Source organism: Ascaphus truei, chromosome 13 (genome assembly GCF_040206685.1).
Source record: "Ascaphus truei isolate aAscTru1 chromosome 13, aAscTru1.hap1, whole genome shotgun sequence".
In the NCBI taxonomy this organism is placed as follows: domain Eukaryota; kingdom Metazoa; phylum Chordata; class Amphibia; order Anura; family Ascaphidae; genus Ascaphus; species Ascaphus truei.
In genome coordinates this window covers 18,994,505-19,019,904 of record NC_134495.1, presented here as the reverse complement: position 1 = coordinate 19,019,904, position 25,400 = coordinate 18,994,505, and the positions used below count along the sequence as shown (strand labels likewise).

Here is a 25,400-nt window from a genome sequence, read left to right as displayed (position 1 = left end):
CCCTGCGCAATCCTGATCATATAACTATGGAGGAAGTATGCAGTACATAATAGCGGGTTGGTAATCCAGGAGCAAGAAGTGTATGCCTGCAAGGCCCATTCGACAAGTGGTGGGACGTTAGTAACTCTATACAAGAGATGCCAATCTGGCTTTTACTGCGGTTAACAAGTTAAGTACCTCCCCAGTGTAGGAGTGAGGGCTACTGATGGATAAAGTATTGATATAAATAGTTTTCTGGCAAGTACATTGTATGTCAGTATCTGCTAAGCATTATCAACGGTTGTCCAATAAAACAGCTTTTGGTTTTAGGAGTTCCTGGCGCACATCTCTTTCCTATCTGCTTTTTCACGCACAGTCTGCACCTACCCAGCACCCTGCAAAGGCCTGAAAGCCTTGGAAGGAGGGCTATATACATACACATTAAAATACACACACATAAGCCTTGGAAGTGGCGTCTGGCACCGAGTTGAGTTAGGATTCCCCCTCCTCCCCCACGTATTCCCTGTTTTGGGCGAGTTTGTACCGAACGGTGTGTAGTATTGTGTCTGTCACTTTGGTCGCAATAAACTGGTTTTATTGAACCTCTTGCTCTGTCTGGTGTCTGCGATCCCGGTGTTAAATGTCCTGGTCTCCCAGGATAAGGATGACATGAGAACTATTATTTTTTTTGAGCAACGTGGAGAAGGGCGGTTTACAACCGCAGTACCTGGAAGATAATTGGGGAGGCCTTCATCCAGCAGCGGGTCAACAAGTGCTGAAGATGATGATGAGAGATATAGATATCTATAGGTAGAGATTGTACATAGAATTTTGCAGACACGATGAGCCTGCCCAGATGAGCTTCCAATCTATATTTGATGCCTGAGGCACAGGGAGATAAAGTGACTCACCAAAGGTCACAAGGAGCCGACACCGGATTTTGAACCAGGCTCATCTGCTTCAAAATCAGTGTCGTCGTTTTCAAGAAATATAAATGGGGAAAATCACCATTTATCTATCCCCCGGCAGTGCTGAATCCCAAGAGTTCTACAATCACTATATGGAGTTTCCCACTTCTCTCTCTAACAGAGTTAGTATGTGGCTGTATGTATACTTGCACAGACATGTGGCCCCCGTTCCTCCTCCTCCATGCTGCTCAGTCGGACACTTACACTCCTAATGTCATCAGAATCTATTCCCTGGGACTTCAGTCACTAGTTGCCAGCTCATTCCCTCTGGGTTCGGGCTCATTAGTCAGCCCAGTTTCCTTTCTGCAGGGGAAGTAAAGGATGGGGGTTTTTTTTGAGCAGCGCACACCTGTGACACCTCAGGGAATAGGAGATTCCAAATATTACTCTAGCTTGTGCTGCATTTAAACGCACAGTGACTAAAAGACACGGACTCAGAAAAACGACACGGAGTGTGAAGCAGCTGAACTTGGTTCAATTCCCGGGTCAGTCTCAACAATCTGTCTACCCGATCCACATTATGCCAAATACTCACCATGCCGGACACATTTGTATTTCGGAAAGTACTTTGCCAACTTTTATGGTTACACCTATTGGCCACTATAGATCTTCCTGAACACCAGTTGCCACCTTTCCGCCACATCTCAACTTTTCCCTTTCACTCTTCAACAGAATAAACTGATTAACTGAATGCACCATCACAGTAATAAATGTCACAGTAATGATGCTGCCTTTCTGTTCCGCTGTTACCGTGCGGTTGCCCTGGTAACCAGGTGACCTCCCGGCAGACTCGCCTGCCCCAGAGACGGCATGTAGGCCTCTGCAGTGACAACCCGGTGTCAGCTCTGAGTCATTAGCACCGGGGCTGTTTGCATAATATTTCCACACGGAGAAAGGAGGATTTCCCTTACGCTGAATTCCTGTCGGTTTTATGATTTTATACAGAATATAAAAAGGAGCGATGCACCTTGCCCTCCCCTTTTTTTTAACATGGCTGTGAAGCTGGGGGTACCTAGTGCTGCGCTACTGTCATTTTATCTCCAGGACCCTCCGGTTGCTGAGATACCGGGAAAGGTGCCACCGGTATTTACTGGTTTCTAATTCCCCACATCACGCAGGCCAATAGGATGACGTCAATAGGTGGGCAACTTAAATGCCATTTTGTTTCTCCTGGGGGTGGGGGGGTTGGAGAAGATTCAGTGGCACCTTCCTTAGTAAGTGTCTCAGGAACCGTGTTCATCCCAGAGCTGAAATTAATGGGTCTGGGGACCCCATATTTTCCACACATTATTAATTATACGATTTCAGCATTTTTTGGGGGGGCTTCTTTTGAATTTTATGCTAAAAATCCACACCCAGAACACTATTTACACGCGCGCGCACACACAATATAAATGAACGGTTTTGTCCGATTAGGAGACTTATTTTCAATAAAGTCAAGTTGAAAAGTACATACAGGCATACCCCGGTTTAAGTACACTCACTTTAAGTACACTCGCGAGTAAGTACATATCGCCCAATAGACAAACGGCAGCTTGCGCATGCGCCTGTCATCATGTCCTGAACAGCAATACCGGCTCCCTACCTATACCGAAGCTGTGTGCAAGCTGGGAGACTATAGAGCCTGTTACAAATGGGTTATTTACATCAGTTATGCACGTATATGACGATTGCAGTACAGTACATGCATAGATAAGTGGGAAAAAGGTAGTGCTTCACTTTAAGTACATTTTCGCTTTACATACATGCTCCAGTCCCATTGCGTACGTTAATGCGGGGTATGCCTGTATATGGTAGAAGGGGAGAGAAAAAAAAAACACTTTATCCCACCCCTAGTTAGTATTCCAGGCACGGACCTAATCATTTCAGAATTACTAAAAATGGAGATTTTCACGGGTCCCTAAAAAACATCATATAATGGGTACACGTGAATCCTTTTAGGTTTTTTCACACCCACACCCTGCACTCTCTCCGTGCAGCATTACAAGGAATAGGATCATCGCAGCCCGAGATCCAATTATACCCACTAAATGGTTTATGTGGCTGATTTCGATGAATGAATGAAAGGCCTCTTTGGGTTTCTCATAAGAGGGCCCTCTGTCTTCATTGGAGGTCGTCACCGGTGAGACCATGTTTAATATTTGTTCTGCTGTAGGGAACGCCCTCTCTGCCGGACAGTTTGGCACATTGGATATTTGCTTTCTCTGCCCTCATTTCCTGAGCAGGAGACACCACAAAACAGGACTGTGTGTATGGGACGAACTAAATGGAAACATTCAACCCAATAAACAATATCTCCCGGAAAAAAAATATATATAAGGTGCTAGCCGACAGGGGAACATTCCCTTATTGATAAAAATGACGTGGGTGAAGCTAATGTTGCCTTCTTGTGAACTTGGGCAAGTCAGTTTATGTCCCTGTGTCTTGGGCATCAACATTAGATTCCATGTTTCTATGGCGCACACAATCTAATGTCAGGAAACCACCGCTTGGTCACCTTACTCTGCACATTTCCTATCCGCTGTAAAACCTCAGACCCCGTTTGATCCTCAACTTTCTTTCATATTTAGCCTTATATCTAACCCAAGCATGTGTGACTTCCTTTACTGTATTAGTCCCTACCACCTCTGCTGGGAGGTTATTCCATGAAACCACCCCCCTTCCCATGAAGAAGTACTTCCTCGCACTTCCCCTGAGCCTCCCGCCCTGCAGCGTCAGAGTATGACCTCTTGTTCTAACTCTTCTCTTTCTCTGAGATATGCTTCCCCCCTGCACTTTGTTATAAACCCTTCATATACCTGAAAGTTTGAATCATATACCCCCCCCCCCTCTCCCTTCTCTCCTCCACATTGCACATATTAAGGTCCTTTAGTCTTTCCTGATAAGTCTCACGCCGGCGCCCTTCTTAGGGAAAATGCAGCGCTACAAAAAGAAATTATTCTTAATATTATTAATAAGAGTCATTTGGTGTGAGCCTCTTTTTAGCGTGACCCTTCTCAGACTGCTTATTTGGGCCTTTGGAAATGGGCATCCATATCAGTATCACTACTTTTTTATTTTCACCCCCAAATTACCACAGGGTTTTAAAAAAAAAAAAAATATATTATTTTTTTTTTTTTTAGGTACAAACGTAAAACTCCATTTATGAAAGACAAGTTGGTTTCAAAATGTAGGGTTTTTTTTACCAACCAACGTGGATTTTGCCTTTAGTTTGGGAAGTACTAAACAAGCAGCACAACGCTCGTGTACTTGTCATTTTATTGCCACTTGGTCCATCCCAGTAATTAAGTTGTTAAAGGCATGGATCGGTCCCAAACTTGCCATTAAACAAATTCGGATAACCTCACTGACGTAGTAGCGGTTACCGGCTGGTGAAGTGACGGTCAAGAACATTTTCCTTCATAAATCCGTAAACTTTCCCCCACTTCAAAACAAAAACAAAAGCAGCAGCCTCAAGTACTGGAGTAAAAGAAAAATGGCGCCAGAGCCAAGTAAAGTAGTGTGTCTGGGCACTCCCTGACTGGAGAAAAGGGCTGAATACATATCGCCTCATTGATTAAAAAAGCCAGACCATTCCGAGGCCTCTGAGAAGAAGTGGCGCAAAGTGTATCTACAGGCCACAAACCAAGATCAGTTCAGATTGCAAGCTCTCTGGGGCAGGTCTTTTCTTTCCTATTGTCTGATTTTGTTGCGCTTATTGGATTATGATTCCTTGTACTGCATTGTCTTTGTAAAGCGCAGAGTACACCGTGGGTGCTTTATAAATGACGATATACATACAGTACATAGGAAGCCTAGAAAAATTGAGAGCTCCGGAATTGTCACTACCTCAACTCCAGGAAGAGGTTGAACGTTCTCTGGGGAGTAAATAAATTAGTCAGCGAAAGGAGTGAGCATGCTTGAGAAAGCTACAAAATGGCAGCACTCTTGCTTATGAAGTTTACAGTATACTGAGTGGGTCATTCACTAAATGTTGGCCATCATATCAACATTTTTTTTTCAGGAGAATGCAGGCAATCTCTTCACCTTTCACCGAGTTCATTGGGAATTTTTTTTTTCCAGGGAGAAAATGACCTTTTCCACGCAAATTATGGGAAGCGTCCCCCAGCATTAGGGAGAGATGACCAGTATGGCAATCGCCGTTGGTGATCATCTAGGTGAAGAGCCATTAAAAGCTGCTAACGGCCATCAAGAATAATAAAATAAAACCCAAATAGAGTGACCAATCGGTCCTGAGGCGATAGGGACTACTGATGAAGTTTAATTATGAATCCAGGACCAGTATTCCTGGGGCAAATAATGTTTTGAGATGGGAAGTAACATGGGCATTGGTGGCTCATTTTACTGCTGCAATTGGCAAGATCCAATTTATATTTGATTTCAGGAGCCTTAAGCTACTCCTCACTACCCAGAATCCTCGTCTTCAGCTGAACCACTGATAATGGTATGAATGAAGCAGGTTCGGACACCTCCAGAAGTCACACAGGTGGGTACTCCATCTTTGCTAGGATCCTTAACCAAAATGGAGTGTCTAGTTCAGGGGTGGGCAACCTATTTTTCAATATAGCCACAGGTGTGGCGAATTAGAAGTGAAAATAGCCACACCATATAAAAATTGAGGTATTATGTTGCGCATGCGAAAATTTTAAACACACACTGTTTCTCAGGGCCGTTCTATAGTGTGTGCGCAGGAGCCTGTGCAAACGCGCGTGCATGTGATGCATGCTTTTTTTGTGTATGCTGTGAGCAAGTGAGGCACTGTGTGTTATAAATACGTTTGAAATAAATAAAGAAATACTTTAATAAATTATTTATTAACATTATACATACCCACACATTTCAGCGGCGGTTGTGAAATCTTTCTTTTCCTCATTCTCCCCCTTGTCAGCCGGTCCCACGCGGCACAATTATAGAAAGGCTGACAAACCTCGGCCAACTATAACTGCCACACGCGCACACGGTGCAGCAAGCGCACACACTATAGAACGGCCCTCAGACCGCAACCCCCCCTCATCCTCTCATGCCACCACCACTACCCTCCACATCATCATCTCCTCACCCCCCCTCATCACATCTCATTTAACCCTCCCTCTCATCACATCTCATTTAACCCCCCCTCTCATCACCATCTCATTTAACCCCCCTCATCATCTCCCCCCGGCACCCTTGATTCTCCCCCCCGGCACCCTTGATTCTCCCCCTCCCCCCGGCACCCTTGATTCTCCCCCTCCCCCCGGCACCCTTGATTCTCCCCACCCCCCCAGCACCCTTGATTCTCCCCCCCCCCCCTCGGCACCCTTGATTCTCCCCCCCCCAGCCGGCACCCTTGATTCTCCCCCCAGGACCCTTGATTCTCTTCCCAGCACCCTTTCTGCAGTCCCTCTCATCAAGCACCCGCACGCCCCCGCCCCCAATGCCTACCAGATTGCGGCGCGCCGGCGATGGAAGAAGCGGTGGCAGCAGTGGTGGCGGCCGGCAGCAGTGGTCGCGGGCTGGCATTTTTGGATGGCGGGTGGCTGGCTGGCAGGCGTGCAGCACATCACGCAGGAGCGAGCTGGGGGGGGGGGGGTGTGTGCGCATCAGCGCGTCACGCTGGAGCGAGCTCAGAGGGGAGGGAGCACAGGTTGGAGCAGGCAGGGGGTGTGGGAGAAAGGAGAGCGTGTTACACAGCGGGAGCGCGCTCCTTCCCTACCAAGGAAGGGGAGAGGGGGGGTTGAGGTGCCGTCGCGGGCCGCAGAGAAAGTCAAGGCAGCCCTGTTCGCCACACTTTCCCTGCCAATTCGTCACAAGTGGCGAATGGCGATAGGGTTGCCCACCCTGGGTCTAGTTCATAGCTTATTGCCAGCGTCCCAATGCAGAGCCAGCAACCAATTCCAAGGCACCAAGTCAAAACAAAGACATAGCTGTCTTCGAGTGGATTTGCCATCTCTGTACTTCCTTGAAGAAGCAAAGCCCCCCCCCCCCCCCCTAGCAGCCTATAGGAGTTTAACCCATAGAATGTTAATATATTACCCCCAAAGTTTGCCAAAAAGTTTTTTTACACGTACAATGAAAAATAATGAATTTCTTAATCTCGAGGATCTGTGGTAACTATGGTAACCTTGAGAAGGCTCTGGGTGCTCCATTTTGACCTCCCATACACTAAATTTTGCAAATACTTACGTCTCCTGAAAGGACCATCAGATTTAAAAAGATAAAAACAGTGTTGATAAGTGCAAGAAGAGGTCTCTTAAAGTAAATAAAATGCAAGAAAAGTGGCGATCAGCTCGGCCTGCTGCTTTAACCCAGGCTTGGCTTTATTGGACAAGGCTAGAGTTTTATGGAAACACCCCTTTAAAAAAAAATAAGGCATTTTGGAAGGGACACTCGTACCGTTTATTTGCCTTGTCCACGCCCAGAATCTGAATATCCCACATGAGAGGTTTCAGAGACTGGAACGCGTGTGGTTGACTTTCCATGTTAGTGGAACAGTTCTGTATTGGAGTCAGTTGAGTTGAGAACCTCCCAGGAGGCTGGGAATGAGCGAGACGTGTTTCAGCTGAAGATCTAATGCAGGACAGGACTTACCGAAGTAGAAGTAGCCGCCCTCATCCTTGGGTTGGAAAAAGCGTCCCCTGGCCTGGGCGTGAACGTCAGCCCCCTTTTCCACCAGCAGCTCCACGTAATGCTTGCAGCGTCTCTCGATGGCTATGTGAAGGGCAGTCTGGCCTGTAACAACACACATTGGGCCCAAATTACTAAACAGTGCCAAGCCAAGACAGCGAAGAACTCCGCACCACTAAGTGAACGTGCCCCATTATCCAATCCAATATTTAATGGAGCAATTGTCTGTCGGATACTGAAGATGTTTACTCAGAATCCATGATGGTTGATCCATGTTCCGTCGCGCATGACAAGAGCGCCAGCCTCCGTTGTGCCCGGTACCCACCTCTGTAGTAAACATCCCGGAAAGGCGAGTTGATGAACTCCCGGAGGTTGCCCGTCTTCTCAGCGATGTCCATTAACATGGGGATGGTGTCGTTTTTCCCGGCGCTCAGGTTCAGCAGAGCTTTGGGCAAACAAGTCTTCCCTGTCGAGGGCTCTAAAAAATACAATAATACTTTTCTTATATAGCGCTGACGGTGTACTTAGCACCGTACATAGGATTTTGCAGGCGCCTGCCCCACCAAGCTTGTTCCTGATGGACACGGATTTGAATCGGGGGGGGGGCAAAGGAAGTGACATTATCACTCAGCTACTCATTCAAGGAGAGGGAGTAGGGGGAACTATATGGCAGAATATAACAGTGTATGACACACACGGTTATATTCTGCCATATAGTTTCCCTTACGCTATCTCCTTGGACGAGTAGCTGAGATGTAATGTCACTGCTTTATCCCCTGGCACTATATGAAGATGAGCGTGTGTATGTACATGCAAGTGTGTCTATATATATATAATTGTATAGATCAGTTGTGCCTGTGTTTCGACTTGGTACCAGTGCGTGTTGGTGCAGTGGTATTTAATAATAATAATAATAATAATAATAGCATGTTCTTGTACAGCGCTGCTAGTTTTATGTAGCGCTTTACAGAGACATTTTGCAGGCACAGGTCCCTGCCCCGTGGAGCTTACAATCTATGATTTTGGTGCCTGGGGCACAGGGAGATAAAGTGACTTGCCCAAGGTCACAAGGAGCCAACACTGGGAATTGAACCAGGCTCCGCTACTTCAAACTCTCAATGCCAGTCAGTGTCTTTACTCACTGGGCCACAAAGTAGGCGCTGACATGGGGGGCGGGGTGGGGTGGTCGGCAGCTACAAAGGGCAGAGGACACCTTTAACCCCAGTGTTCTTTGGCCCAGCAGCGACGGGATTACGTTTGCCTTGGTAGCCTTTCCTGGAACGTGCGACTTTAGCCCATTCCAATTCCTGCAGATTAAGTCTGTGCACGATGTGCGAGAGGCTGAAGCAGGGGGCGAGACGTCAGATTTTAAAGTCCCTGTACCTCACCTCGAAATTCCTCATCAGTCAGCCGCTTCTTCCGAGCCAACAAGAAAGGCAGGAAACCTTCCAGCTCCGCCGTTGACCCTCTTGACACAATGTCAAAGAGGATATGTCTATTAAACATCTTTATCACCTTGGGAGGGTCGGGAGTGGAGGCTTGGCTGTTTTGATTTTCCTTCCTGGAAATGAAGCAGGTGTTACTTTGTACTCTCTGTAACTGTATATAATAATAATAATAATATTTATTTCATATAGCACTTTTCACCCAATGGGACTCAAAACGCATCACAATTACAGTACAGTGCGCAGCACATAGGAATGTTACAGACACAAGGCCCTGCCCCGTAGAGCTTACAATCTGTTTTTGGGAGATAAACGGACTTGCCCAAGGTCACAAGGAGCCGACACCGGGATTTAAATCAGGTTCAAGGACCAGGACAAGATATAACTGGCCATTATCACACTGGGGTCTTTTGCTCACCTTCCTCTGCACCAAGGCCGCCCTCAATTTACACGGGGTGGTTGGGACGGGGGGGGAGGGTGGTGGCAGGACAGATTGTTGACCTGGACCCCCTGCTTCGCTGAGCAGGGGGAGGTAAGGGGTAAGTAGGTCCTCATTACCTGTGGGCCCCAGGTGGCAGCATAGGGCCCGGCCTGGTGGCAGAGGATTGCCCAGCCTGATGATCACAGACATCGTACTCAACCTAATTCTTGTATCGGCCGGCCAGGTCCCCCCCCCCCCCCCCCAGATTCCCCCTCCTCCGATTACAGCACCAATGTGGCACTCCTGTCCTATGAGTTCAACCTTTGCCAAATACTTACGTCAATGCCTTGCAGGCTCCTTTGGCAGCAAAGGGGTAGTAACATCATTGCTCAATGCTACGTCTGTTCAGTAACAAAAGCTTATAGGGAATCAGACTCCACTAATTCATTGGTGACGTGGGTGGGTGCTTACAGACTAGAAATAAAAGTTCTCCATGGATGGAGGCCTCCTGGAGCGCAATTTGATATGCAAAGCATACAGACTTATTCCTAATATTGGGTCATATTAAAAAAAAGTTACCAAACCAGTTTCTCATAACACGTTTGACCTTGCAAAGGCCCCTGAGTTTGCAAAAGATAATGATGTGTTTGCCTCGAGCAGCTGAAACTCAGAACGGATTCTAAGAGAGAGAATGCAGCAAATGTACCCGTGTGTGCGTATGTGTGTGTGTATGTGTGTGTATGTGTGTGTTTGTGTGTGTGTGTGTGTGTGCGTATGTGTGTGTGTGCGTATGTGTGTGTATGTGTGTGTGTGTGTGTGTGTGTGCGTGTGTGCGTGTGTGCGCATCTTTGTGCTACAAATCAATGCTGTATATAGTAGAAACATACAACTTCCTCTCAGCCCTGTGTCATATACAAACATTTAAAGGATGATTTCATTGTGGTGCAATAGATTTAATATCACGCTAAAAATAGTTCATGTTTTAAAAAGATATGTGGCAGTACTTTCAGATTGTTTTTGAACGTTTATCCTGGGGATGTTTGTAAACTGAAGTGTTTAACCAAAATGTATCTCTGCCTTATCCTGTACCCTTTTCCCAATTGGTCTTCTGGTCAGGGCATGTTGAAGCCCCACTCCCTCACACTAAATTGATAACTAACCAGGAGGTGACCCGGTTTTTAAAGCACAGCATAGCTCCAGTTTGTAATTTTAATTAAATGTTTAAAAAAAAAAAAAAAAGAGAGCATAGAGTATACGTCGTTGATATATTAAGTCTCTGGGAGGTTATAATGTAGATTTCCCCAGAGCAGTCTAAAGGTTATTATGGTAACGTCAGACGTTAGAGGTGAAAAACATCCTGTGTTTTTGTTTGTTTTTTTACACACCTAACATACCTGTAGGAGTTAAACTCATATGATTCTGGAGGAGAATGCGGCGTTAAATGTTCAGAATGTTCATTCCAAACTAATAAGGATTGAACCTAATCCATTACATCTGACCCCCCACCTAGCACTGCAAGCGGTTAATCCTACATTAACCCCATGCTAAATATTAATATCAGTATTATCGATTAACAAAACAGCTGGCAACCTTTGTGCCAGTCTCAGATTATCACCGCGTTACGTTTTACCGCCATCTGCGATACTCCCTTTCGTTAAATGTCACTTCCTATCTAGAATCTGTGTTTATTTGTAGAACGCAATAAAATGAGATGTCAGAACCAAGAGAGAAAAAAGCCTCGTTGGTAAACATAACAAAAAGGGTGTTGATCACTTTAGTAGAGATGTAGGAATCGGGCGAGATTCGCTCCTTTGCAGCGTCGAGCGAAATTTCTGAAAGTTTGCGGAGCTCGTGAATATTTCGCTAGAACATTTGGAGTCAAAAGTTTTAGCAACACAGCCTAAATTGTTCAAAATTCGCTATGGCACTTTTTTAAAAAGAGGGGAAAGAGCAGTCCCCACCCACCCCCCTGGAAAAAAAAGGGCGTTTACAAGTTCAATTGAATTTTGAAAGCGTAAGTAATCGAAATGAATGGAACATGCAACTCTTACTGACTGGTTTCAGGTCTCAGACAGGTCTGCAGCCCCCCGCCTTTCCCCATTATCCCTTAGCAAACAGTGCTTCCACTGCAGCTAGGGATTCTGGGAAATGACATGCAAATGAACAAACTTTTGGACGAAAGCAAACTTTCCCGCAGTAACACACATCAGGGACCGTCAGTGGGTTGGGAAGGACAGAATAAAAGCATCCATCAGATAAAAAACGGAAGTTACAGGTGAGTAGGTAAAATGACACGGTGGTCCAAAATTGTACTTATGTTCACTAAAACCCAACATTTGTCCTTGAGTATGACTGTCCATTTCTAAGTCACCGTCCCCAATTTTCCATCGCGCTGTGACACGCCTGTTTCGCTGTCACCGTTGCGACTGCCCATTTACTAGGTCAACAGGGGCAGATTCATCAAGCTCCAACGTGGGGTTTCGCACCCCGATTCGGCACGAAGTTGAATGTCAGTTCACGAGGAATTAGGGGTACGATTCCCCCCCTTTATCAGAGCTGGTGAATCTCTGCAAATGTTTCTTATTTCCGGCTCTTTTCACTGCATCTGCGTTTTGACCAAACAATAATATACACACACACACACACACACACACACACACACACACACACACACACACACACACACACACCACTTCTGCTTTTAAAGCATACACTGATTTTTAGATTGTAAGCTCATTGGAACAGAGACCTTCAGATTGTCTCAACCTAGACGTACCCTTTTTGTATACAATGTTATCGTCCTCCCTCCTACATTGTACTGCGCTGCAGCATATGTTGCCACCATACCGAATAAAAAAAAAAAAATACGGAGTATTGCCCCCCCCCCACCCTCCGGGAAGGGACTGCAGGTAATATTATTGTACAGGCATTAGGATATTTTATATGGTGTATTTCCCCCCGTTACTGTTTCAGGCCACGGTAAAAAAAAACTTTAAAACCTCTCACTTTAAGTAGGGTCTGCTTAATAAAAAAAAAATTGAACCTGGCCAGGCAGTGTCCCTGAAATACGCAGGCAGTTAGTTAGCAAGCTCTATTTACAACCCGCTGTTAAAAATCAGCCCGTGTTTTTCCTGAGGGAGGATCTGGCAGGAATGTGTAGGCATCAGGCAGGAAGAATGCCTCAAATGTGTCTTTCATACCTTGATTTTATAAAGAGCTTCCCGCTAAAAGTGTGTTGACCCCTTAGGAGCCAGGGAGTTAAAAAATGAAGCAGCCTAGTCATTTGTGGAACAGAGACATTATTCTAACCAACACGTGATGTGTTCTTCCTGTTCTCGTGTGGGCTGCGGTAAAGATGTCTGCCAGAATTGTCTTTGGAAGATAGAGCTATCGTGGCAACAACTAGAACACTAATATACACACACACATATATATATACACACACACACACACGTCCTGCGTGGGGATGCCGCTGTGCGCCGGGTCGGAACAGCTGGGAGAGTTATCCCAGCTCTCCCCCTCCGGCGGATGCGGAACCCCTGATCGCAGTCTTTTTTTTTTTCCCCCCCGTGATCCAGTTATAACGCGATCGCATCAGGTGGACCCCGAGCCCCGTGTTATAACGGGGTTCAGCTGTATGTATGTGTATATATGACTAACAAACACAAAACGGTGTAGCTCAACACTACAAAAAAAATAAACGATATCAAAAATCAGTCTAAATTAATCAAAAATATATGACAAATAGTCTGGGATGACCGATGGTGCTGGGGAAAGATTAATATATAAACACACAAAAAACAGACAGAATCCCCATAAGCACTCTAAAATAACCGTAATCAACAAAATAATAAAGCAGGAAAAAATCTTCATCAAAAGACAAATGGATTTTAATAGTACACACAAATAAGTAACACTAACAATTTTAAAAAAAACCCAGAGAAAACGAACCGCTCTGTGAACCTCCAAAGGACACTAAATGTGCAACAACAAAAAAATAAAGAGAATTATGCCTAAACCTATGTAGTTGCAGTAAAAATAAGAGTCACTAACGTGAAAACACAGGGAGAGAAGGAAAGAGCAAAACTACTCTCCCATCCCTCCCCAAATGAACAGACTCAGAATGAACTAAACAAAACACCCCCCCAAAACCCAAGGTCAATGCTACTGCTATATACTATAATACTACCCTATACGCTAATGGTCAAAAGATGACAAGTCAAATAAAAGTGTACACAGGCAAATCTACTTATAAAAATGTGGTAGAATAACCACAAACGGGTGATACTCAGCTGATCTAGATAACAATCAGGAATCCATGATTCTATTGAGAATGTTTTTGCCATGATACACTTCTTTTGGGACTGAGCTGAAGCGGGTTGATTTCCTCCATATGATCGTCGGAGGATCTTATGATACAGCAGGGACCGTATACCATCATGGATTCCTGATTATGTTATCTACATCAGCTGAGTATCACCCGTTTCCTTTGTGGTTATTATACCACTTTTTTTATAAGTAGATTTGCCTGTGTACACTTCTATTTGCCTGGTCAGATATGGTGACTTTAATAGGGCTGTATGTGTTATACACAGGCACATCTCTTTGATATAGTCCGGTTATTTTTCCTTATTTTCTGCAGTGGGTACTCAATTGACATCATATTTTTGTGTACCTTTTTGACCCATTTCACCCCCTGATTTATGCATATATTTTTGCTGCATACCTATAGGCTTATTAGGCTGTGTCTTTGCGGATCAGTCATCTTTTGACCATTAGAGTATAGGGTAGTATTACAGTATATAGCATTAACCTTGGGTTTTGGGGGGGGAGGGGGGTTGTTTAGTTCATTCTGTTCAGTTCAGTCTGTTAATTTGATGAGGGATGGGAGAGTAGTTTTGGCCTTTCCTTCTCCCTGTGTTTACACGTTAGTGGCTCTTATTTTTTCTGCAGCTACATAGGTTTAGGCATTATTCTCTTTTTTTGCACATTTAGTGTCCTTTGGAGGTTCACAGAGCGGTTCGTTTTCTCTATGTTTTTTAAATTGTTAGTGTTACTTATTTGTGTGTACTATTAAAATCCATTTGTCTTTTGATCCAGATTTTTTCATGCTTTATTATTTTTTTGATTACGATTATTTTAGAGTGCTTATGGGGATTGTCAGTTTTTTGTGTGTTTATATACAGTATTAATCTTTCCCCAGCACCATCGGTCATCCCAGACTATTTGTCATATATTTTGGATTAATTTAGCCTGATTTTTGCTATCGTTTATTTTTTGTAGTGTTGAGCGACACCGCTTTGTGTGTATTAGTCATATATACACATACATATACATACAGCTGAACCCCATTATAACGCGGTGCTCGGGGTCCACCCGATGCGATCGCGTTATAACCGGAACACGGGGGGGGGGGAGGAGAAAGCCGCGATCAGAGGTTCCGCATCCACCGGAGGGGGTGAGCTGCGATAACTCTCCCAGCTGTCCCAGACCTGGCGGCTCAGCGGCACCTCCATGCAGGACTTACCAGGAACAGCTTTGCAGCGTGCTGGGGATCCGACACCACGGACATGGGGTCCGTGTCAGCCATCGCAGAGGCGCTATATGCATCTGCCAGCTCTTCTCAACCGGCTGACAGATCACCGCAATGTATGTATATACATACGCGCACACACACACACCATGTGTGTCCCGGGGTGCCTCTGCCCTCTGGGGGTTCTTTTGCTCTCACTTCTCTCCCACTGGTTACTTATTTTATTATTTATTTTGCCTGTGAATAAAAATGTCTCCCTGATGCCACCATATCCATCACCATGGCAAACGTGCAACCTTCCAGCCTTGCCCTCCCTCTCCTGTCCCACCTCCCAAGGCTTTCCCTCAGGAAATCTGCTGGGCCACTTACCCGGTATCATCATAACCTGCCCCCGGTCCCAGTGCATGAGAGGGGGAGGGGGGGATGGGACAGCTGCTCCCCGGTTATCTAAACCAGGCAGGGGGTGGGTTGGTAGGAGATGTGGTGAACAGCACCGTGATGTCACTGGAATCTAGCCAATAAGAGGACGCAGATGTACTAGGCCAAGAGAGGGGTCTCTGTAAGCAGGCGTCAGCGGTTACCATGCTGACAGCTTAAAATTAGACTTTAAAACACTGCTACTGATTTGCCAGGATACACACACACACACACAATATCTGCTGGTAATTTCCATGAACCCTTTTTTTCTCATCACTTACTCAGCAAGAAGTATCTTCTTCCGCCTGCGTCTGTTCTCAGTAGGGTGTTGGTGATAGGTCCCATAGTCAAACAAAGAGTCCATGGGGGCTTTCTTTGGTCCTGGAACCGCTGACTCATAAATGGTGGACTCCAAGATGTCCATGGGGTTGGGCATCCCCTTCTTGAAAGCCCCTTGGAACTTCATCCGGAGATTTTGTTTGTTGTCCCCATGGGCCTGCGGTGAGCGGGTCACCTCAGAGGGAACAGTCCCTTCCTCGCTCTCAAACAGGTTGGCGAGGGAGGAGAGTGGGAACGTATCATTATGTGTCGATCCATCATCACCTTGGGTGTCATCGATGTCCAGAGATACGCTGTGTTTGGGGAGGTGTGAGGGATCCGCCATCTTCTATTCCTGGAACTTTCTGAAGAGAGAGAGAGAGATTATATGAGAAAGACCTCTAGTAACTCACAGCATTTTGATATTGAAGATGAAATCCCTCAAAACGTAGAGAAAACTCAGACAGGTTGAACTTAAAGAACATCTCATCAATGAAGAACATGGGAAGGGAACCAAGCACACTGACCAGTGTCCATCAACATTCTCTAGAACAGTGACTGCACTAGAGGATTATGGGAAAGCTACATAGACCAATGTTCATAATGACTGCACTAGAGGATTCTGGGAAAGCACAGAGCATCACCCATTCCCTACCTTTAGCATTAAGAGTTGTATTAAGCTCAAAAAAAAACAGAATTTGTATTTGAGAATGTAGCATACATAAAAAAAAAAAAGACAGGCTTACACTGTCAGCTGTTTATACACACGTGCGGGTCTGCGTGTATCCGTGAGAGTGTGTATGAGACGATCTGTGTGTAACATTGTATTTATTGTACATCAGTTTGTCTGGTCTATAGTCTAAACACAAAGGGTCCGCCTGCCCCTCACATTACATCACACACTGAACTACTGCATACAGATGTTTTGCAAACATATTTTTTTCTGCCATTACGAAGCGGCGTCTTTAGCTAAAGTTAAAAAGTATAAATACAGCTTTAATCTCACGTGGCTTAAGATCTGTATATTACAGACTCTTGTATAAGCCGCTGCCCGTACCATTCCCAGATGTGGTTTTAGAGCCCACGCCTAAAACCAGCTCCAGGACAGACCCCTCTTTCACTCGCTCTATAAATACTCACACAACATGTCATTTTCTACTTGCTGGCAGCTATGTGCAACAAGATTTAATGCAGCCCCTTCTCCAAGGCAAACCGAGGAATTCTAGGCGTCGTTAAACAATATGTAGTTATATTTGTTAACATACAATTTAAAAGCTCATAGGGAGGGTGTTTGTTAAGTACATTTTGAGGTCAGTTTTGCATAGCCAGTATTTGCTCAGTCGATGTGGCATTAAAGCAGCAATCCCGCCCCCTTCCCAGAAGCCATCATGTTCATATCCAAGAACATCATTTTTTTCATATCTAGTGTCTGAGGTTACCATGGTAACCTTTAGACTGCACTGGGGAGAGCTCCATTTTAACCTCCCAGACACTTTATATTTCAGACTCTCTTATCTTCTGAATGTATGGTGACCAGGCGTCCCGGTTTTGAATGGATCTGTCCTGGGATTCTTCAAAATGTCCCGGTTTTGGTCGGTGGGAAGGAGAGCAGAGGATGCCGACAGAGGACAGCAATGCCTGCCAATCTGTGCCCACCTCTGTGTGTGACGTAAGCAAAGCGGTTTTGAAGCTGATGTGCAAGTGACGGGTGGCCTGGTGAGGAGAGCAGGGTACGGTGGCCTCCTCAGGGACATTCCGTTTTGGTGGGAGCATGCACGTCCCAGCTCAAACATTTGTAAGTCAGGAGCCGCTACCCGCCCTGAACCGGAGCAAGGGAAAGACATCCCGAGGCCTGATCTGGGAGTGGCAGGAGAGGGGTATATGGACCGGTTCTGGCCCATGATGGTTAGGGTTTGGTTTTGATCCATTGTATGAGGATTTTTCAACGATTGATATGGGTGGGTTTGGTTCTTACCAGGAAGGTTCTGGTGGAGGGATATGGACTAGTTCTGATCAGGTAATGTGTTGGGTTAGCATGGGATAGCCCAAAGTGAGGTTGGTTCTATAGTTGGGGTGGTTTTGGTTCTATATTGTGGGTGGGTTCGGTTGTGACCTGGCATGGCTTGGTTCTGGATTGGGTTTGGATGGGTCCCTGCAGGGTGAGTGGGATCCGATTAGCTAATGTGGTTGGTTTGGTGCCGACCCAGTTTGGGCACGGCTGTGGTTTCTGATCCTGTAGAGATTGTATTCAGGCTTCAAAATGTCAGTTTGCTTCAAAATCCCCAAATTCTCCATCACTGGATATTTATCAAATGAATCCCATTATCGCGTCCCCTCACACAGCGGGTCCTATAGTGTCACTTATCCCTTTCCCTGACCTTTACGTACGATGTACTCCATTCAATGATCAGGCATTTAATCAGGACCTGACTGGTGCAGAGACGGGGAGGAGACAGTGCCTGGCTGGTGCCTCCAATCCAATCACTTTACCTGTCGCTCTCACACACTGTATGACAAGTGAAAGCTGATTGGTTGGAAATGAAAAAGGCGCCCCAAAATTCCGGCCCATTACTGATTGAATGAGGATTGAACGGATTACCAGGGTCTTATAATGCAGCATAAATGGGGACGCCAATAGACAAATACCATTATAATATTTTATTTTTAAGTGATGTAAATTTGTTTTATAAATCATTTTTTAATGTGTTTTTACTTTTGAAAATCTGATCACCCTACCTGAATGGCACATCGTATTTAAAAAGGAGCAATCCAAGCCAGTGACTTTTTTTCACATAGGTTTGAAGCAGGGGTTTCTAAGGAGCTGAACCCCATTAATTCCAGCTCCGGGGTCCCCTGCTTCCAGAGATACTTACCTCCGTAGGGGGTGCCAGGAGATAAGTGGGTCTGTAACAGGGGAGTAATCCCTGTTCAAGTAATGTGCCTTTAATCTGGCAGTGTGGTGGTTAACTGCTGGTAGTCAATTAATAAACACCACCTGCCTGATTGCTTACAAAAGCCTGTCTGTTGAGACAGGAAGTGACTCCTTAGCTCTGAATGAGAGCTGACCTTTGGAGATACAGAGGAGTGTTCTTGAGACTCCCAGGAGAGACTGACCAAGAGAACACACATCTCTGGAGCTGACCGGTCTTGAGCTCTGCCCAGCATAGCTGATTGCAAAACACAAAATAAGACTTCTAAACCTGGATGCTGATATTTTCTGTGCACGCACGGCTGCGGTTCCAGGAGAGCAGAGAAGCTTACTCTACAGCAAGAAACAGATAAGACTTTCATAATTAAGAGACTGCTTATATCTGCTTATTTCATTCTATATGTTTGGGGCTGGGAGAAATGGTTAACTAACGGAGATGTGAATTAATTGCATAGGATTTCACTAGAAATAATCCCAAGTGAATAGAAGCTTTGTCCCCCCCCCCCCCCCCCTGTGTTTGGATGATTTCCTGATAAAAAGGAAAAGACACAATAAAGTCTTATTATAATTTCACCTTATAAAAGCCTCCAATTGTTTACCTCTGTGAACGTCCGTCTACATATGGTGTCCGAGGTGGGACAAGAGGTGTCTTTGAAGTTAAAAAGGACCGGAGATTTTTATGTGACATTTTTTGTTATGCTTTTTGCCTACAAACAGTCTGAGAAAAAAAAACCCTCACGCAGCAGAGATCAGAGTTAAAGGGATACACACTGCACTGAAACTTACAAAAATCCAGAAGAGACTGCTGAAGTAGCTAAACCTTATTTTGCCTATCACAAAGTGTAATATGGTCATTGAAATAGGGTTTTGCCTTCCAGACATAGTCAGGGTTCAAGAAGTGAGTCAGCCCTTAAAAAGGGATTGGTGTTTGTTGTTTTCAAAAGTTTCGCTTAAGCAGTGAATACAGATGGTGACCCACGAGTGGTACTGATTTTGCAAATAAAGGTTGCCACACCGCATAGGGCTACCAGCTGTGAAGGGAGTATATGCAGAAAAGTGTGAAAATTGATACAAGACTGTGCTGAAGCAGGGGAATTTTTAGCAAACAAATGCTGAGTGTTGAGTCACCCTGCCGGGAATGAAAGAATGTTTTTTTTTCTGCAAGTAAAAAAATTCTGCCTATATATATATATATCTTGGGAGCAAAAACAGACACCCAAAGTGTGAAGTGTGAATGCCATAATACCCAAAGATGAGACTGAAAATTACTGAACTCAGGCAGAAAACCAAATTCTGTTGCTGAAGCGGAGAGATTGCACCTAGCAAGTAAATGGTGTAGAGAAAATAGACTTTTTTACCTAGCAACTGCACATCTTGTATACCTGATAAGAGAAAATGCATGAACAGTACTGCTGATATTGAAAAAAAAAAATTCCCAAGAAAGAAAAGTCTACAGAGATGCCTGTGAGAGCTACGACCTCTACAAGCAAAATATGCCCATCTGTAGGACTACCACAATTGGGAGTTCTAGCAAATACAGTGGCAACAGCTGCAATAGTGCCTCCTGAGGTCAGGAAGAAAATTACACCTGATAGCCTAAAAATGGAGGACAAGATGCAGCGTTCCTGTAATGAACCCTACCCCACGGAAGAGTGGCCCTTCCAGTCCAATAAAGAGTAAGACATCTCTTACGGGACGGGAAACCCGAACCGTGTCACACCCACAAAACACCCCAAGAATGGTGGGGGTGCCTGAACTCGGCACGAACAGAAAAGACCGCTCCCTTTGACGAATATGATCAGCAGGAGACAGAGCGGGAGCAGCAGATCACCCAATATATCTGTCAGCTAAAGCAACTGCAAGAAAAGCCTGGCGTATATAATGAAGCCGCTAACATTTCAAATGAAGATGGAGACCCCAATATCCCTGAAGTGATGGTGTCATCCAAATCAAAAAGGCGGAAAAAGAAAAAGAAAAGCAGTTCTTCACTTACCGTGGAAGGAACAGACACGTCCGCAGATCCTGTGGAGGAAAAGGGGGACCGAGTTGCCCTGCAGCCTAGAGAAAATGGAGAATTCGTCACGCGGTTAACCGAATATCCAGAGGGCCGAAGGCAGAAGTCGTGTTCCCCAAAGAAGTGTCTGTCCGGTGCCAACAGTGAGGAACCCTCAACCAGTCATCCCAGGGAAGCGGAGCCGGAACCAGTGAGTGACGATCCCTTGACCAGCCCTGAAGACGCCCTGAAAATTGCCAGGCATGACTGTGATCTGCTCTGTGAAGAATTGGAAAGGGAGAGAAAAAATAATGCTGAGCTACAGAAGACTGTGCTCGCAATTTACTCTGCGGCCAAGACCGAATTGGAGGATCTCAAGACTGAGCTAGATACTGCAAAGGCTACTATTTCCACCATGGATGAAAAGCAGAGCCAATTGGATAAAATGGTGGCTACGCTAAAGCGGAAGTATGAGGAGGCACTGAAGCAGTTGACAGTCTTCCAGCAAGAGGTTCACACTCTTCGCATAGAGCTGAATGCCTCACATCATGAGACCAACAGCTGCCGCATAGACCTGGAAGTTTCCAGAAAGGAACTACACAGTCTCACTGAGGAGCTGGACATTGCTAAAGAAACTATTGGTAATCTTGATACAGATCTCAAAGTCTCTCAGAAGGAGCTTCAGACCCTCAACCTAGAGAAGGAAGTCTCACGCCAGGAGAGTGTCATTCTCAAAGCAGATGTGTGTAAATGGAAGGAGGACTGCAAAGAAGCCCTGAAAAATACAGAGACTGAAAAAAGAGAAAATTCAAGATTAAAAAGAGAAAACTTAAAACTGAAAGAAGAAAATTTTCAGTTGCCAGAAGAAGTCAAGGAAAAGTTTGAAGCAGAGCACCGACTGCAGAACCAACTGCAAGGTCTGCGTACACACCTCCAGTATGCTGAGGAGAAGCAGCGAACTCTGCAGGATGACAATCTGCAGGCTGCTAAAGAAATTCAAGTGCTGCGGGAACGTCTGATGACCCAGTATGTCCCCGCAAAGCAGCATGAGAAACTGAAGGCTACCCTGAGCATCGCCAAAGCAACGCTAAAAGCCAAGCTTAGAATCCAGGTGACGCGGCACAAAAGGGAGCACAAGAAGGTCCAGAAACTGAAACAAGTAACTGTGGCCCAAGCAAAGAAGTTCACAGTGCTTCACAATACAATAAAAATGTGGAGGCAGGCTCAGAGAAAGCAAAGCATGCAGATAAACTCCCTGAGAAGAGACTTGCAAAACGCACTCAAAAAACAGGGATCTCTCGCGGATAAGATTACAGTCCTACAAGGACAAGTATTGACCCTGACTAAGCGTCAGTATCCCACAGCCTCAAAAACCCATGAAGACAAGGGTACAGTGAGAGCTGGGAATACCGCTCATCTGAAAGACAAGGTTGCAAAATTTGAACCACCTAAACAAGCACTAGCAAAACCTTCAGCCACCCAGCAGGCAACAAAAGAAGGTACATGTGCTGAATTAAAACCAGAAGAATCCTTAGCTGATGAAGCTGAAAAGATGGGACATTCTCTGGAAGTGGGTGTGGAATTGCAACTTAATCTAAAAGGGGCTGAACTAGTAACCCCATTGAGTGGGAAAAGGGCGGTTTTTAAACGCTCTGCAACTGCTGCCATACAGCATGCCTACAATAAGACGAGCACCCGACGCGAGGGAAATCTCATGACCGCGCACGTAGAAAAAAGACTATACTTGGAGAAAGTCCTCCTCGAGCGACTGAGGGATGCTGATCTCAAACACCTTCAGGAGGAGACACGAATAAACTGGAGAAAGGGCTCCAATCCCAACAGGACTGAGGGTTCTCTTCCTCCATCCACTCTCATTCAAGTCACTGAGATATCTAGAATGAGAGTGGAAGGATGGGCTTTGGCCGTGGCAAGCCCGAGCTTCCCACAAACAGGGGAGGTATGTAACAGGGGAGTAATCCCTGTTCAAGCAATGTGCCTTTAATCTGGCAGTGTGGTGGTTAACTGCTGGTAGTCAATTAATAAACACCACCTGCCTGATTGCTTACAAAAGCCTGTCTGTTGAGACAGGAAGTGACTCCTTAGCTCTGAATGAGAGCTGACCTTTGGAGATACAGAGGAGTGTTCTTGAGACTCCCAGGAGAGACTGACCAAGAGAACACACATCTCTGGAGCTGACCGGTCTTGAGCTCTGCCCAGCATAGCTGATTGCAAAACACCAAATAAGACTTCTAAACCTGGATGCTGATATTTTCTGTGCACGCACGGCTGCGGTTCCAGGAGAGCAGAGAAGCTTACTCTACAGCAAGAAACAGATAAGACTTTCATAATTAAGAGACTGCTTATATCTGCTTATTTCATGCTATATGTTTGGGGCTGGGAGAAATACTTAACTAACGGAGATGGGAATTAATTGCATAGGATTTCACTAGAAATACTCCCAAGTGAATAGAAGCTTTGTTCCCTCCCCCTGTGTTTGGATGATTTCCTGATAAAAAGGAAAAGGCACAATAAAGCCTTATTATAATTTCACCTTATAAAAGCCTCCAATTGTGTACCTCTGTGAACGTCCGTCTACAGGGTCCCTTTGCTTTTTCCCACCGGGGTGTTCCCCTAAATATGTGGAACAACTCAGGAGTATGGACATGCTAGCTGCAAAAGATCTTATCAAAGGAGGAGAGATTCTCTCATACCAGGAGTTAAAACAAAAACCCCACAGACAGAACCTACCAATCTTTAGCTACTTACAGATCCGACACTTTCTCCAAAAGTTTTATCAGAATTGCAAATTTAACACCCTGTCGAACTTTGAAAAACTATGTATGGAGGGTCTCTATAGAGGTGGTTTAATCTCGGAAATATACATGGGGATAGCATCTCACGCAACGTCCCAACCCCACAATTACATGCGGAAATGGGCCGATGACCTAAATATAGAAATAGATAAAGACTATTGGAGTCTAAGTGGAGGGATATCTGGGAATCTGCATCTAAAACATCAATTTGTACAGTAACGAAAGAAAATATATATAACATTTTATTTCAATGGTGCTTAACCCCGAGAAGATTGAGCCAGATCTTCCCAGGAACACCAGATCTCTGCTGGAGAGGATGTGGTATGAGAGGGGACATGGTTCACATCTGGTGGGACTGCCCACGAATACAGAAATTTTGGACCATGATTCAAGATCTTATATTCGAAAGCACAGATCTGAGGATACCTATAGACCCGCTGACATTCCTACTAGCAAAACCAATAGAGGAATTACAAACTCCAATAAGCAAACTTATATCATTTATCCTCACAGCGGCTCGATGCTCTATAGCAGCCGCGTGGAAAAATATAAACCCCCCATCGAGACGTACTGTAATCATAAGAGTTAACAACGTTAAACTAATGGAAAAGCTATCAGCCCAATTAAACCATTCCCTTGACAAGTTCGACAAGATATGGGAACCCTGGTCCCTAGAGTAAAATACCCTATCCCAGAGAAAGAAATAAGATAACACATAGTTTACCGAAGTTTAGACAACCCAAGGAACGATATCAAGAGAATCCCTTCTAAAAACCTTAAGTATCGGGTAATTAGGTTGCTTCCACTTCCACTCCCCCCTTAGGTCCTCCTCTTCCTTCTATCTTTACCTCTTCTTTAACTCTACCTTTTTTATAGGTACTATAAGTACGCCCCACAGGATTTGTTCACGCTCTGTATTAGAACTATCATGATTTTTATTATGTTAAAAATTCTACAAATGGTTCACTGAACATATACCTGGTGATGCGCAGATCAATGCCTAAAGTGATGTTACTGTGTTGTGAAAACAATAAAAAAGATTGAAACAAAAAAAGTTGCCGCATCACGTGGGCCAATAAGAAGCTGCACCGGATGATGTCACAGCTTCCTATTGGCCCGCAGGGTGCGGGAGCTTTGCAAAACTCCGCCATTACGTGATTCCTGCAAGTGGAGCGGCTACTGGGACCCCCATTCTTTGGTAAAGAACCTACAACACCCCGACTGATCACTGGCTCTGCACGGAACCTGGTGCAAGGTTGGAAGTCGGACAGTTTGTCTGTTGTGCGTGAGTCCCATGCAGCAGATTTTGAAAGATTCTCAGCGTGACATCCAACACGAGTGACCACAGTCCCCCAAACGAAAAGGCAGGAGGCACAAAATCGAAACTGTAACACGTGAAAAGTAAAAGGGAAGTTGACACAGGGAATAGGATACGTGCACAGAACTGGAAGTCACTGGGTATGGAGCTATATGACTGCCTTGCGGTCATTAAAAAGTCATCGCGGGGGTCTGTAACCAGTTCTACAAAGGGGACCAGATCAGAAAACATTTAGGAGTAGAAGGGTCAGAAGCTTATTATAATATCATTAAAGATACATTTAAAGACATGAAAATTAGAATGTGTCAACATTTTGCAAGCATGAATGTCTATCTTTATTTATATTTTAACGCCATCCAGGTATGTAACATCCATATCACATACATTTACAAAACCCTACCTAAACACCCCCCCCACCCCCCCTCCACCTTACCTCCGGCGTTTTCTGACATTACAAGGTCATGTGACGTTGCATTGCCATGGCAACACGACGTCATGTGACCCCCACGGCGTCGGAGACAAGATAAGTGACTTACAGAGGCGCCTCTCTCTGCCCTCCACCTCCCCCCCAAAAAAATTTTTTACACCCCCCTCAGTTTGCACAGCCCTGCCCTAACTTACAAGTGAGTTTCAGTGTGAAAAACTGCACTTTGCTCCTCGTGA

At 45.1% G+C, this 25,400-nt stretch overlaps 1 protein-coding gene across 1 annotated transcript in view; it reads right to left on the bottom strand.

Annotated features, from left to right (window-relative positions):
• Window positions 1-25,400, bottom strand: part of TRPV4 (transient receptor potential cation channel subfamily V member 4) — a 54,957-nt gene that overhangs the window by 17,824 nt on the left and 11,733 nt on the right. Inside the window, 4 exon segments of the mRNA XM_075568758.1 lie at window positions 7,515-7,655; window positions 7,876-8,028; window positions 8,939-9,111; window positions 15,648-16,049. Coding sequence (XP_075424873.1) covers window positions 7,515-7,655; window positions 7,876-8,028; window positions 8,939-9,111; window positions 15,648-16,030 — 850 coding nt within the window. The 5' untranslated portion in view covers window positions 16,031-16,049.